General features: G+C 47.8%; 1 protein-coding gene across 1 annotated transcript in view; it reads right to left on the bottom strand.

Moving 5' to 3' along the window:
* Window positions 1-749: 749 nt before the first annotated feature.
* The window catches only part of MYL7 (myosin light chain 7), a 33,630-nt gene continuing 18,864 nt past the window's right edge, over window positions 750-15,515 (bottom strand). Inside the window, exons 5-7 of the mRNA XM_029604200.1 lie at window positions 15,335-15,413; window positions 12,567-12,615; window positions 750-916 (exon numbers count right to left, since the gene is read on the bottom strand). Coding sequence (XP_029460060.1) covers window positions 815-916; window positions 12,567-12,615; window positions 15,335-15,413 — 230 coding nt within the window. The 3' untranslated portion in view covers window positions 750-814. The remainder of the gene's footprint in view (window positions 917-12,566; window positions 12,616-15,334; window positions 15,414-15,515) is intronic.

The raw sequence follows: 15,515 nt of genomic DNA, 5'->3' as shown, positions 1-15,515 counted from the left end.
CTGGGCAAAAACAAAATGCAAACTGTCTGTTGCTTTGTTCTCTTGAAAGAGATAAAGTAACAAGTTGTCTGAAACAGTGTGGGGGAAATGGACAACAGGAGACTCTGAGCACAGCAAATTCAATTAATAAAAAAAGATGGCAACTGTTCTTTTATATTGTATAAAAAAAAAAGCATCACAGGACGATTGTGGTGGCTCTGTGGCAATGTGAAAGGTCCCTGGTTGGATTCCTAGCTTGCTTAGGGATGCTTCAGCGACTGCATTCACAACCTGGGGGGGGGGGGGGGGGGAGACTCATGATCGTCAGTAAGGGCAACACCTGTTGGGCAGATGTAGAGCCCCATGATACAGCATTCTGGAAGGATCTCCGGTGAGTGGTTCCCATGCTCAGGCCTGTTGCTGCAGTGACCAGACTAGGAACAGCAGAAGGGAAGGTCTATTTAAATAGGAGGATGACTCCCCAGGTGGCTGTGAATTAAGACTAGTAACGCCAGGATCCCAGCAGTAATTCCAGTTGAGCTGGAAAAGAAAGGAGGAAGTACCTGCCCGAAAAATTCAGGAAATATTACAAAAGAGCAAGTGTGGGAAAATTAATCCAGCCGTTCTCCTCTGCAGCTGTCGCCCTTGTCCCTTTATAATTCTTATCAAAATTCTGAGCCCTGTGGAGGATTGGTGATGGAATTATTCTCCACTTCTGACCTTTGCCTAATATCTACTAATGTATTATAGAAGTGTCACATTTAAACATATCACACTTTAGATTTCTGCCTTTATTTTCCATTAGAACTTCATTTTCCATTTCTCTGATGTGTCTTTAATCCTCCTTCTCGTCTCCATGGGTGATGATATAGCAGAGAGATTTGTAATCAATGTTCCCTGCCACATCAATGGGAGTCATCGTGAACATCTGTTCCACCTGAGAGAGGGAGAAAGTTAAGAGATCTGATTTATGTCATGTCCCAAATAAGTGTGACCAGCATGGAGGAGCATTCAGGCAAGGTTATGACTATAAATCACTTACCTGTAATCATATCTTTCAATGGAATGTCATGGAGGCATATTGTCTTAAGTACTTAGTGCAGACAACCTTTTATTTGCTGAGCTGGGGAGGGGAGTTTAAGGAAATACCTCGAGACCTGGTTCTTTCTGCTACTTCTAGCCTATAGGCTGCCCCCCCCCCCCCCCCCCCCCCAGCCCCAGCCACTCTGTCACTGATATGCACCCATAATGCCTCCTGTTCCCATGTTGCCTTGTAGGCCTACTTCTGTGTAATTATGTAATATAAGATTTGTTTTTGTATTTCCACAGTGCATTATTGCTCTCTAAATACTTAATGTAGGTTCTTCCCACCACACACATTATTGCTCTCAGAAACTTTTGTAATCTGCAGTTGTATTCCCACAGTCTCATTATTGTTCTTTGTAACTAATTTTATTTGTTGCAATCTGCTATGTGTGTTAGGAAGTGCAGATTATAAATCCAGAGAATGAGTGCAAGGCTAAATGGAGCCCTGTCTATGCACTTGTACTGTTTTCAGATTTTGTATGGAGACCCGCACTGCTGCCAACTTGAGGTAAAATTCTTCTGCAGTAAGGGAGTAGACCTGTAGACATAGCTCATCCTTCTAGGAACGACAGGATGTAGGTGGTCTTTGAAGCTTCAGTGGGAAAGAGAGTAGGCTGTAATGAAAAATGCATGCTGCATTGATTAACAAACCCGCTGCACATCTTGGCTTCACCCATAAAGTGGGTAGGTGTGGATAAAGATACAGTGGTCTTAAGGGTTACCACTGGTGACAGCAATTCCTTCACAAGAGTTCAGTTGAGCGTGTAACTGATTTGAAGGCAGTAGCTAGGCTCTCCAAAGACTTTTGTTGTTCCGTGATCTGCTGGGCTAGGCCAGGGATGGCCTGCAGGGCTGCAAGCTGAGCCGAGTCCATGGAGTTAGCAATCTGTTGTGTTTGTGGTATTGTGGACCCTTGTTCGCAATGGAGATGACTCTGCCCACAGGGAGGAGCCCCGTGGGGAACCACTGCGATAGGCTGAACTCAGATAGCAGACACAATATGGATATTTATTGTACTGCTGTAGATAGATGGTGGAAGCAGGAAGGTAAGGCACTGATCCATGAAGTGCCAGTAAGTTCAACAGGCTCAGATGTATAGTCTCACCCAGATGTTCACGATAGGCGGGAGCCCGCAGTGCGAGTAACACCACGGCTGGTGGGTAGAGCTGGAGCACTGGATCGTAGAGGTACTCACAGGAATGATGGCGTCTTCCTGGTGGTGGAATGGTGGGACTGAAGGTCCGTGGTGCAGGATATAATGGCAGATAGGCCCTTGAGGAGCGAGTACCCAATAGTCCGATATCCTGAAATGCAGAAGAGAGAGAGAAACACCCCCGAAGGGTAGTTGGAAGCAAGAGACCCCCAAGGAGCGGGTGTCTAGAGTTTCTACAGGAGCGAGGCCCTTGGAGTGAAAGCGGCGTCTAAGCGTGCAGCTTAGAGCGGTCAGAGTAGCTAAACCGAAGTCTTTGCTAACTCAAGGTGGTAGCGGAAGCGGAGACTAGATATACCCGGAGGTACTCGGCACCGGAGGCAGCCATCTTGCCCAAGGAGAGTGAAAGAGGAGAAAAAGAGGTAAGGTAGAATGGTCACAGCCATCTGCTACCGGATGCAACAACAGGAAGTATCACAGCTCTAAAAATCAGGTTCCTGAAAATACCCAGATCAGTACAGACCAGTGGGCTTTATTAATCCCTACCAGCAGATGGAGGCAGAGAACAAAACTTTGGGCACTGCTATATAGGGATGTGAATCGTTTTCCATATCGTCTTAACGATAGAAATCGTGTGGCAGGGCAAGAAAATCGTCTTAGGCACGATTTTTTAGTTAAAAAATCGTTAAAAATCGTTTTTTCCGATTAGTGCGCACTAACTCGAGTTAGTGCGCACTAACGGGAGTTAGTGCGCACTAACTGGGAGTTAGTGCGCACTAACTGAAAATGATACAATTTGACACTTTTCAGGTCAGTTAAGGTCAGTTTAGGAATGAATATGTATTCCTATTGGCTGCCCTCTTATTTATTCATGTTACCAAGTTTCCTACTGACAGTATATGGGGGATGGGAAATGGAAACAGTTGGTAGCTTGACAAAACAAGTAATGTGATCAGTCAATGTGACTAGAACTTGTGCCCTAACCCTGATACCAGGGGTATTGTGATCTTCCTGCACACAGTGCCCTATCCCTATTAATACCAGGAGTGTTGTGATCTTCCTGCACACAGTGCCCTATCCCTAATACCAGGGGTGTTGTGATCTTCCTGCACACAGTGCCCTATTCCTGATACTGGGGGTGTTGTGATCTTCCTGCACACAGTGCCCTATTCCTGATACCGGGGGTGTTGTGATCTTCTTGCACACATCCCGATATCAGGGATAGGGCACTGCGTGCAGGAAGATCACAACACTCCTGGTATTAATAGGGATAGGGCACTGCATGCAGGAAGATCACAACACTCCTGGTATTAATAGGGATAGGGCACTGCATGCAGGAAGATCACAACACCCCTGGTATCAGGGATAGGGCACTGTGTGCAGGAAGATCACAATACCCCGGAGTAGTGAGGGTCAGGCAGCTCCCCCCTGTCTGTGAAGCCAGCCTCTCACTAGTAATGCAGGGAGGGAGCTGTCTCAGACTTCACCATCCTCCCCCCCCCCCCCTTACCCACACACCATTCACTAGCTGGGACATGGGGGAAGTCAGGAGTGAGGGTCAGGCAGCTCCCCCCTGTCTGTGAAGCCAGCCTCTCACTAGTAATGCAGGGAGGGAGCTGTCTCAGACTTCGCCATCCACCCCCCCCCCTCACCCACACACCATTCACTAGCTGGGACATGGGGGAAGTCAGGAGTGAGGGACAGGCAGCTCCCCCCTGTCTGTGAAGCCAGCCTCTCACTAGTAATGCAGGGAGGGAGCTGTCTCAGACTTCACCATCCTCCCCCCCCCCCCTCACCCACACACCATTCACTAGCTGGGACATGGGGGAAGTCAGGAGTGAGGGTCAGGCAGCTCCCCCCTGTCTGTGAAGCCAGCCTCTCACTAGTAATGCAGGGAGGGAGCTGTCTCAGACTTCACCATCCTCCCCCCCCCCCCCTCACCCACACACCATTCACTAGCTGGGACATGGGGGAAGTCAGGAGTGAGGGTCAGGCAGCTCCCCCCTGTCTTGGAAGCCAGCCTCTCACTAGTAATGCAGGGAGGGAGCTGTCTCAGACTTCACCATCCTCCCCCCCCCCCTCACCCACACACCATTCACTAGCTGGGACATGGGGGAAGTCAGGAGTGAGGGTCAGGCAGCTCCCCCCTGTCTGTGAAGCCAGCCTCTCACTAGTAATGCAGGGAGGGAGCTGTCTCAGACTTCACCATCCACCCCCCCCCCTCACCCACACACCATTCACTAGCTGGGACATGGGGGAAGTCAGGAGTGAGGGACAGGCAGCTCCCCCCTGTCTGTGAAGCCAGCCTCTCACTAGTAATGCAGGGAGGGAGCTGTCTCAGACTTCACCATCCTCCCCCCCCCCCTCCCCCACACACCATTCACTAGCTGGGACATGGGGGAAGTCAGGAGTGAGGGTCAGGCAGCTCCCCCCTGTCTGTGAAGCCAGCCTCTCACTAGTAATGCAGGGAGGGAGCTGTCTCAGACTTCACCATCCTCCCCCCCCCCCCCCCTCACCCACACACCATTCACTAGCTGGGACATGGGGGAAGTCAGGAGTGAGGGTCAGGCAGCTCCCCCCTGTCTGCGAAGCCAGCCTCTCACTAGTAATGCAGGGAGGGAGCTGTCTCAGACTTCACCATCCTCTCCCCCCCTCACCCACACACCATTCACTAGCTGGGACATGGGGGAAGTCAGGAGTGAGGGTCAGGCAGCTCCCCCCTGTCTGTGAAGCCAGCCTCTCACTAGTAATGCAGGGAGGGAGCTGTCTCAGACTTCACCATCCTCCCCCCCCCCCCCCCTCACCCACACACCATTCACTAGCTGGGACATGGGGGAAGTCAGGAGTGAGGGTCAGGCAGCTCCCCCCTGTCTGTGAAGCCAGCCTCTCACTAGTAATGCAGGGAGGGAGCTGTCTCAGACTTCACCATCCTCCCCCCCCCCCCCCCTCACCCACACACCATTCACTAGCTGGGACATGGGGGAAGTCAGGAGTGAGGGTCAGGCAGCTCCCCCCTGTCTGCGAAGCCAGCCTCTCACTAGTAATGCAGGGAGGGAGCTGTCTCAGACTTCACCATCCTCCCCCCCCCCCCTCACCCACACACCATTCACTAGCTGGGACATGGGGGAAGTCAGGAGTGAGGGTCAGGCAGCTCCCCCCTGTCTGCGAAGCCAGCCTCTCACTAGTAATGCAGGGAGGGAGCTGTCTCAGACTTCACCATCCTCTCCCCCCCTCACCCACACACCATTCACTAGCTGGGACATGGGGGAAGTCAGGAGTGAGGGTCAGGCAGCTCCCCCCTGTCTGTGAAGCCAGCCTCTCACTAGTAATGCAGGGAGGGAGCTGTCTCAGACTTCACCATCCTCCCCCCCCCCCCCCCCCCCTCACCCACACACCATTCACTAGCTGGGACATGGGGGAAGTCAGGAGTGAGGGTCAGGCAGCTCCCCCCTGTCTGTGAAGCCAGCCTCTCACTAGTAATGCAGGGAGGGAGCTGTCTCAGACTTCACCATCCTCTCCCCCCCCCCTCACCCACACACCATTCACTAGCTGGGACATGGGGGAAGTCAGGAGTGAGGGTCAGGCAGCTCCCCCCTGTCTGTGAAGCCAGCCTCTCACTAGTAATGCAGGGAGGGAGCTGTCTCAGACTTCACCATCCTCTCCCCCCCCCCTCACCCACACACCATTCACTAGCTGGGACATGGGGGAAGTCAGGAGTGAGGGTCAGGCAGCTCCCCCCTGTCTGTGAAGCCAGCCTCTCACTAGTAATGCAGGGAGGGAGCTGTCTCAGACTTCACCATCCTCCCCCCCCCCTCACCCACACACCATTCACTAGCTGGGACATGGGGGAAGTCAGGAGTGAGGGTCAGGCAGCTCCCCCCTGTCTGTGAAGCCAGCCTCTCACTAGTAATGCAGGGAGGGAGCTGTCTCAGACTTCACCATCCTCTCCCCCCACCCTCACCCACACACCATTCACTAGCTGGGACATGGGGGAAGTCAGGAGTGAGGGTCAGGCAGCTCCCCCCTGTCTGTGAAGCCAGCCTCTCACTAGTAATGCAGGGAGGGAGCTGTCTCAGACTTCACCATCCTCCCCCCCCCCCTCACCCACACACCATTCACTAGCTGGGACATGGGGGAAGTCAGGAGTGAGGGTCAGGCAGCTCCCCCCTGTCTGTGAAGCCAGCCTCTCACTAGTAATGCAGGGAGGGAGCTGTCTCAGACTTCACCATCCTCCCCCCCCCCCTCACCCACACACCATTCACTAGCTGGGACATGGGGGAAGTCAGGAGTGAGGGTCAGGCAGCTCCCCCCTGTCTGTGAAGCCAGCCTCTCACTAGTAATGCAGGGAGGGAGCTGTCTCAGACTTCACCATCCTCCCCCCCCCCTCACCCACACACCATTCACTAGCTGGGACATGGGGGAAGTCAGGAGTGAGGGTCAGGCAGCTCCCCCCTGTCTGTGAAGCCAGCCTCTCACTAGTAATGCAGGGAGGGAGCTGTCTCAGACTGGTATCAGGGTTAGGGCACTGTGTGCAGGAAGATCACAACACTCCTGGTATTAATAGGGATAGGGCACTGTAAGAGATGACTGTAGTAGATTGAATAAAGATCTGATGTTTCTGCTCTCCTCACACCAAACAAAAACAACACACAAGCAGAGAAGCCCTTCTTACAAAGCTGAGCTAGTGAGTTAAGTAGGAGGAAAAGTAAACATACTGGTGCCAGTGTGGCTACTTAAAAAATACACTTACCAACAATCAATTACATATATTTGAACTGTGTACAGTTCCAGCCAGGACCACCTTTCTAAAATGCACAGTGATTGGCAAATTCAACATGCACTAGCATTTCAGGTGCCTGCTAACAAAAATAATAAACAAACAAGTTCTAGTCACGTGAGTGCTGATCATTACATTACTTTTTTTGTCAAGCTTCCAACTGTTTCCATTTCACATCCCCCCAACCATATTGGTAACATCAATAGATAAGAGCACAGCCAGCCAATAGGAATACATACATACATATTCATTCCTAAGTGACCTTTACTGACCTGGGAAGTGTGAACACTTTGTTTCATTTTCTGTTGGTGTTCGTTAGTTTCCAGTTCCATTTCCCATCCCCCCAACCATCACCTCAGTGGTAACCTTGGTAATATCAATAGATAAGAGGGCAGCCAGCCAATAGGAACACATATTCATTCCTAACTGACCTTCAGTGACCTGGAAAGTGTTTATTTGTATCATTTTCAGTTAGTGCGCACTAAATCGAGTTAGTGCGCACTAACGGGGAGTTAGTGCGCACTAACTCGAGTTAGTGTGCACTAACACGATTTAACGATTTTTAACGATAAATCGTTAGAATTTCTATTGTATCGTGTTCTATAACGATTTAAGACGATATAAACATTATCGGACGATAATTTTAATCGTTGAAAAACGATTCACATCCCTACTGCTATATATCTGAGAGTGCCACCTGCAGTCCCTCAGTATTGACTTGTACCCAAGCAAAGGTGACTTAACAATAGGGCGAACTAAACCCCTGGGATGGATACCCTTGAACTGGATAGCCAAAGAAACATTGAAAACTCTAGAACATGTTAACAATCCCAACAGATCTTTGAAAACCTTCTTTGTATGAGCCCAAAGGCCCAGCAGCAGAACAAGCAGTCTTTCGCCACTGGTCCCAAGGGATATATGAACCCTCATGATACATACCCCCAAAATCACATGTCGCCACAAAACGACTAACATAAAACAAAAGACAAAACAAAATCCCAAAGTCCAAAAAAACACAGTTCAATGTGTTTGTTTTTTAAAAGGTAATTGCAAAAAAAAAAAAATAGACTGAACGGTGTAGCAAAAAAGGTTGGTATTCAGTTCAAAATGCTACTAATAGCCTGGCGTACTGCTACAGTCCACCTTTGCTGGTTGCTATTTCCAAAATGAAAAGATGGCTGAGTGTACTTCAAAAAGATCTTTATAATCCAAATATTTGGAAAAAGTGCCAAAATAAACTATTGCATGATTATCAAATTCAATATTTGTATGAGAGTCCATTGCATGTCCGTTAAGTTTCACAGATTTCACATTGCATCTCCGGCACACTTCACAATCCGCACCTCCTGCTTCTAACTAGTTCATGGACTCTTCCATTCTTCCTAAAATGCACAGTCTTTTCAGAGGGACAACGATGTCTCATGTAGCAGAAACCAATGCCTTCATATAGTTTGGCTCAGGCACTCCACTCCCTTTTAAGCTGTTCAACAGCAACACCACTCTGTTTCTCTAAAAATGGGAAATCCCGTGCTTAGAAAATTCTGCTGGGAAAAGGACGGCGAGTATAATCTCAAAAGGCACCCAATGTTGCAGCGTTTCGGCAGCACTTGCTGCCTGCATCAGGGAACAGCCGCTCTCAAATCGCGTCTTTTCCTCTTACTCAAACCCAGCAGTGTGACAGCTCTCATCTTGTCTTTTGTTTTATGTTAGTCGTGATTTTGGGGGCTGTATTATGAGGGTTCTGTATTGGTATTGTTTAATGTTTGTGTTGTATTAATTGAGGGAAAGGTAGTGTTAAGCAATTTCATAACTGTACAAGATGGTTTATTACATGGAAATTAAATGGTATAGCATTTAAATATAGATGATCTAATACATATTTAATAAAGAGCAGTCTGTTTGAATTGTGGAATTTGTGAGCCATTTTGGATTTTGTTCTATTTCGTTGACTGTGGTTTCAATATCAAGGACAGTGATAAAAGCTTTTTCTTTCATTGTGTTTTTGTCAAATTATTAAATGTGCCAAATGCATTGCTAACTTTCCTGTGGATGTGGATTCGGTACTTTCTGGTGCCCTTGTCAATAAACATAGTGTTGGAACCATCTGCATTATTGTCATTTTGGTCTATAAATAGCAGTTTTCCCAGTATGAAAGCCAACGTCTATGCTCTCCAGGAATATATTCCACCACAGAGGGGTTTGGTCAGCTCTATCCAGTGTAGGTTACACCTTGAGCTCCCTCCATTTCAATATTTGCTGGACCATATTCCTGTAAGAACCCAGTAACCAGGGATGGATTTGGAACCCACCCACCAAGCACAGATTACATAGAGATTCCCTGAGGAGGCAAAGAAATCTGAAACGTTGGAGCAGGGAATTGTAAGGAATTGCAGAAGGATCTTGTAAGACTAATGAATGGCAGATTAAAAATTGTAGTGTGATATACCCAGGGAAAAATAATCCCAACTATAGATACATAATGCTGGGTTCCATATTAGGAGCCATCACTCAGTACAAAGATTTGTTGGAGTCATTGTATATATTTCATTGAAATCCTTAGCTCCTTGCGTGATGGTAGTGCTGGTCAAAAAGCAAATAGAAAAGGAATTAAGAGTAAAACAGAAAATATCATATTGCCTCATATTGATGCAGTGTGTGACTGCACCATGAGTACTGGGTGTAGGTCTGGTTGCCCCATCTCAAAAAGAGATAGAACTAGAAAAGCTGCAGAGGAGGGTGAGAAAAATAATAAAGGGGATGGAACATCTCTCCTATGATGAGAGGAAAAGAGATGGCTGAGAGGGGACATGATAGAAGTTTGTAACATCATGAGCAGAGTGGAACAGGTAAATAAAGAATAGTTATTTACCCTCTCAAATAGTACTAAACAAGGGCCACTCCATGAAACTAACAACTAAAAGATATAAAACTGTGAAGGATTTCAAAGGGGCATGGGATAAACACTGTGGATCCATAAAGGCTAGAGGATAGGAATGAAGAGAAGAGCCATGGGGGTGGAGGACTGGAATGGAGGCTACTACCTGATGATTACTACCCTTACTCAATAAGACTTCGCAACTCCAACATTGCTCTCTTATTCAATGGCAAGGGGAAATGTGGAAAAGGGGATTTGCATTCAGATAACAACCAACAAGGACTGAACTTCACAATCTGGGTAAACAAGAGTGGGGGTAGCTTGCTTATTGCGGTGGTTACTACCCTAAACCAATTAAGCCTGATACATCACTTTGAATACATATACAGCACAGCTCTTTGCTTCAGCGGTAGGGGGAAATGTGTAAAACAGGTTTTACATTCAGACCACATCCAACAAGGCATTGATCTGTGCAGTCTGGGTAAACAAGCATCAAGGTAACTTGCTTGATGCGGCAGTTACTATCCTTAACCATTAAGCCTTATGCTCACCTTTGATGCAACTCCAACATTACTCTCTGCATCAATGACAGGGGATGGCAGGAAATTTGAATCAAACAGTTACCAACAAGGGCCCTGAACTTGGTGGTAGATGAAACAGATAAGTATGGGAAAATAATGAAACAGATAATTATGGGAAAATAATTGTGAGAGTTTGCTGGGCAGACTGAATGGACTGATTGGTCTTTTTCTGCCATCATTGTAGAAAGTGCTTTTTCACTAGATGCACAATGAAGCTATGGAATCTGTTGCTAGATGAGTATTGTCAAGGTGACTAGGATGGCAGAGTTTAAAAGAGATTTGGACAAGTTCCTGGAAGAAAAACCCATCACACAGGTAGACTACACAAAGTCATTGCTCTGCCTGGGAGTGAGTAACAAAAAGTTGATCTACTTTTTGGAATCTGTCAGGTACTTGTGACTTGAAATGGCCACTACTGAAAACAGGATGCTGAGTTAAATTGACCTTGTTCTGACCCAGCATGACATTTCTTATGTTCTTATGCTGTGCTAAAATAAATAAAGTCAGGATGCTTCTCTTAAGTTTGATTTGGGCTGTAGTCTGACTTGATGTAATCTTTCTCTAGTGCTTCAGTCCTCAAGTAACATAGAAGATGCCATCTGAAAAGGATCTCTTTTTGATCCATCCAGTCTGTTCATTTGTACCTGCCTCTTGCATTGTCACAGGTCTTACTCCATCTGTAGTCGTCTCCTTCCTTTCTTCTGCTGCTGAGGTTCCTTTGTGTCTGGCCTATGCAAGCTTGAATTCTGCTTTGGATCCCGTACCTGCACTGGAAGTCTATTCCAGGTGCCTTAGCCTTTTCCCTTTGGTTCATTACCCTCTCCTATTGTGAATACTGAGCAAAAATATTTGTTTAAAATATCTGCTTTCTTCTGAGCCTTCTCTTCACTAAATTTATCCTCTGATTCTCTGATCGGCGTGTCCTAAGTGACATCATAATTCAAGAAAGCCTGGGGCAAGCATAGAGAATCTGTGGTGGGGTGAAAGTGAGGGTAAAAGCAAAGATCAAGATTGGTCTATAGGTCTGCAGTGTAAAGAGAAAATGGGCCCATGAGGCGGGCCTTGTGGTTGATTTCTACTGTCCCATTCTGTATTCTCTATTTCTATAATTCTGTGGGTTGGTAGCTAAAAGTGGGATATAGAAGCCTTGCCTGAAGGTCATATGATGAAACAGCATGAGGAAGAGTAATGCAAGATGCAGGATAGTCAACTTAAAAACCCATTAAAAAAAAACTTAAAAAAAAAAATCTGGTGTCAACTCTTGCAGTATGATATTATCTAAAAATCAATTACGTATGCACACACATTTTAATTATAAAGAAAAATTGATATTGTGTTGTGTGTTTGACTCCCCCCCCCCAATTAAAAACTGAATAAGTTGGAGATGCATACACTTGTTACACAAAGTAGGTATACTTTTTTTTTCCCCCCCGCTCATTTCTCAGATGGTCTTGCTTCCTATCACATAGATCGGGGGATGGGTGCCCATCTTCTACTGAGATGGCTGAAATATTGTCAGGCATGCTGCCATGTCAGAGAGAAAGCCACCTACCAATTTTCAGGCAAATTGGGTCACAGAGAGGCCTCTTCTATGCATATGGATGGACAAACAGATGAACAGAGGTAATGAGAGATGCTTTGCATAGATGAAAAGTACCTAAAAGTACTTTTAAAAGATTTTAAAACATTACTAATTTGAAATGGAAGGATGTTTTCTGTACGTCCCTGAGACCTTGAATTCTGGTGTCCAATGGAGCTGGATGAAATGAGTGCCTTTTAGTGGAATTTGAAATCTTTGATCAGCTTGACCCAAGGACTACTGAATGGCCATGGATGTGCTTTATTTAGAGTCTGCCAATGCATTTAGTTCATCTAGAGATGTACAACATCTTTCACTAACATATCTAAAATTATGCCATAGGGCTTAGAGAGGGCTAATTTGTGTTGAGTTTAGCATCCCCAATCATTTTGCAAAATTGGATTCTAAGGCACCTAATACCCTTACACTAGCCTTCATAAAAATAGACATTATTGCATCTAAAGGCTAAAGATGTACCGTAAATAACATTAGGGAAAAAAATTGCTTTGATATTGAGTGTCATTGCAGCAACTCCTCACCTCCTCTGCAGTGAACTTGTCAGCTTGAGTCATCAAGAGCTGTTTCAACCTGGAAAGAGATTGACCAAGAAAAATTTAGAAGCACAGAATACAGTCTGATAAAAATTTCTCATTATGATATACTAGATAAAGGCCTTCCTCAAACGACTTTCAATAATACATCAATTCAAGTGTCCACCAGCAGGGGACCCATTACATGAGAACACAGGTCTTTGTCCCAGTGACTCTATTGGCCAGTATCCCAAATTTCAGGCATCACAGCAGCACTATGCTTCCTGCTCAGCAGGTGGGGATAGTGAGCCTGGAGCAAACAGAGCATAAAGCACAATAAAGAAGAGCAATTCTGATCCTTAATCCAGCCCTTCCCTTCTTGTCATTCAGGGAGTGAGTGTGGGACAGCCACTCAGCTCCCTAACCCAGTCCTTGCTCTCGTTCCCTCCACCCCCACCCCTGTCTGCAAGGAACAGAGGGAAGAAGTGAAGTTTGGAATGAACAGCAAAGCATTCAGTTTTCGTCTTAATATTTCTATTTCAAATTTGTGTTCTGTGTGTGATACCAAAGTGAGGCATTTTGATAGGGTGTGGGTTCTGTGTAGGGAACTATAGCAGTCCTGCTTTTTCTGTTTTCCCAATAGGAGATGTATTAATGTTTTATGGCCAATTAAATACACAATGTTAAGGGTCTTGCACTATGGGCAGGGCTTTTTCTGTTTCTCCCTTAAGATACCTGCCAAACTAAAGCAACACATAGTTTAGCAGGTATCCATCCTATGGGTTGTGACTAATGTTTTTGCAGGGTTTTCTGTTACTTCCAGGGCTTAAATTGTAAACAAAAAGGAAGAGAACTGTGTTACGGTACCGGTCCCTCCCCTCACCTTGGGGCCGGCCCGGCCCACTGGTTGCTCTGTCCCGGCCGGCAGGCTCGTTGAGGCCTCTCCCACGGCGCTCCCTCCTCGAGGGAGACGCCGCCGATCCATCGTGGCTGGCCCCACCCCTAGGCGCGCGCGCAGGGGCTGCAGAGTTAAAGGGGCCAGTGCGGGAAGACACAGAACAGCCTCCCAGATGACGTCAGACGTTGCAGGGGTGTATAAATGCTGCAGCCAAGCCTTACCTTGCCTTGCAACAAGGTTTACTCTCCTTGAGAGCTACTAGTTGCTATCTTCGTCTTCTGGCTTTCGACCCCAGCTTCTGACCTCAGCTTGTACTACTGGCTTCTGTTTCCAGCTTCTGACTTCTGGCTTCTGACCTCGGCACGTCCACGGCTTCCGATTCCGGCTTCACTCCACTGGTTCCTGATTCCAGCTCTTGTCCAGGAGGCCCTCCTAAGTCCAAGTGGCTCGGGTCCTCACGAGCTCCTCTCGGGGGGCTTCCAATAGTGAAGTTCCAGCTGGCCGCCTGGCTTCGGTCCTTCTCTTCTCAACCTTCAGGAACTCCTCTTCAGAGCCCGGCCTTCAGGAGACCGCACGTAAGCTCAAGCGGCTCGGGACATCAGGCTTCCAGTGGTGAAGATCCCTTCGGTCTCCTGCTCTGTGCCGCCTCCCAGCTTCGACACCCACAGTGGGCCTCCCCACGATGAGTCTTCATCCGTCTTACCCGGCTCAAGGGTCCACGAATCTAACAGTTTGCAAGGCCATGGACCCGGCGGATGCCACGGGCCTGAAAGCCATTCCCGGTATTGCACAGCAGTTGCAACAACAGCAAATCTGCATTGACTCCCTGATGACGACCGTGCAGAGATTAGCCGATCAGATAGATAGCCCTCAGGTACCTGTAGCTGTGGCCAATATCGGACCGGTCACGCCCACACAACTGCCAGCACCCTCAAGGTACTCTGGAGTCACGAAGCTATGCCAAGGGTTCCTTAATCAGTGTTACATCCGATTCAACCTACTGCCAGCCCAGTTTCCTTCGGATCAGATTAAAACCAGCTATATCATTTCTTTGTTGGACGGGAAACCCCTGGCGTGGGTCTCCCCATTGTGGGAGCATCAGGACCCCCGCCTGGCAAATCTGGAACAATTTGTCGCAGCTTTCCAACATATCTTCGATGAGCCCTCTCATAGGCCCACTGCCGCCTCTGAGTTACTCCAGCTATGCCAGGGCAACTGCCCCCTGTCCGAGTATGCGGTGGAATTCCAAACCCTAGCAGCCGAACTGAACTGGGGGATGACAGCCTCCACGGCATATTCCTGGAGGGTCTCTCCCCAAAACTCCAAGATGAGCTGGCGGCGAGGGACCTCCCGGATGACCTGAGCAGCCTCATCAATTTGGCTGGTCGGGTGGACCGCAGTATCCAACGCCGGTTCCGGGAGGGGATGCCCGGCCGTAAGCCCGGTAACTCTGGAACTATGTTTTCCCGACCAGTGCCCTCATCTTCTACCTCTCCAAGGAATCAAGACGTAGAGCCTATGCAGTTGGGCCAGGGCCCAATCTCAGAGGAGGAGAGAAGGAGACGCCGTACCCAAGGTCTGTGCCTATATTGCGGTGGCAAGGAGCACTTCCTAGCCTGGTATGCTGAGCGGCTAGGAAAAGCCAGAACCTAGGGATCATCGGGGAGCTGACCCTAGGTAACACCACTTCTGCCTCCCAGTGTACCGTTCCAGTTACCCTAGTCCTTCCCGGAGGGGACTTTGAAACGCTGGCCCTGATTGACTCCGGGGCCGGGGGGAATTTCATCCTCTGGGATCTAGTCCAACAACTACAAATCGGGGTTCGATCCCAAGAGCCCCCCAGGACATGCGGTAGGGAGAGCTTACTTAACATACTCACTCATCCTGATGTACATTGCCAGTTCCATTGGGATCCAAAAGTTTGAAGGCATTGACAATTATGTCCTCTGGATCAGTACCTGTTGAAGGAAGAGCAGAAGGACAATAATGAATTGAAAAAATAAAAAAAATAAACCATGTAGAAATAAGTAAAGGTCAGGTCCAGGAGCCCTAAAACAACA

Source organism: Rhinatrema bivittatum, chromosome 5 (assembly GCF_901001135.1).
Source record: "Rhinatrema bivittatum chromosome 5, aRhiBiv1.1, whole genome shotgun sequence".
Taxonomy (NCBI): Eukaryota; Metazoa; Chordata; class Amphibia; order Gymnophiona; family Rhinatrematidae; genus Rhinatrema; species Rhinatrema bivittatum.
Note: the sequence above shows the minus strand (reverse complement) of the source record. Positions and strands in the feature narration are given on the sequence as shown.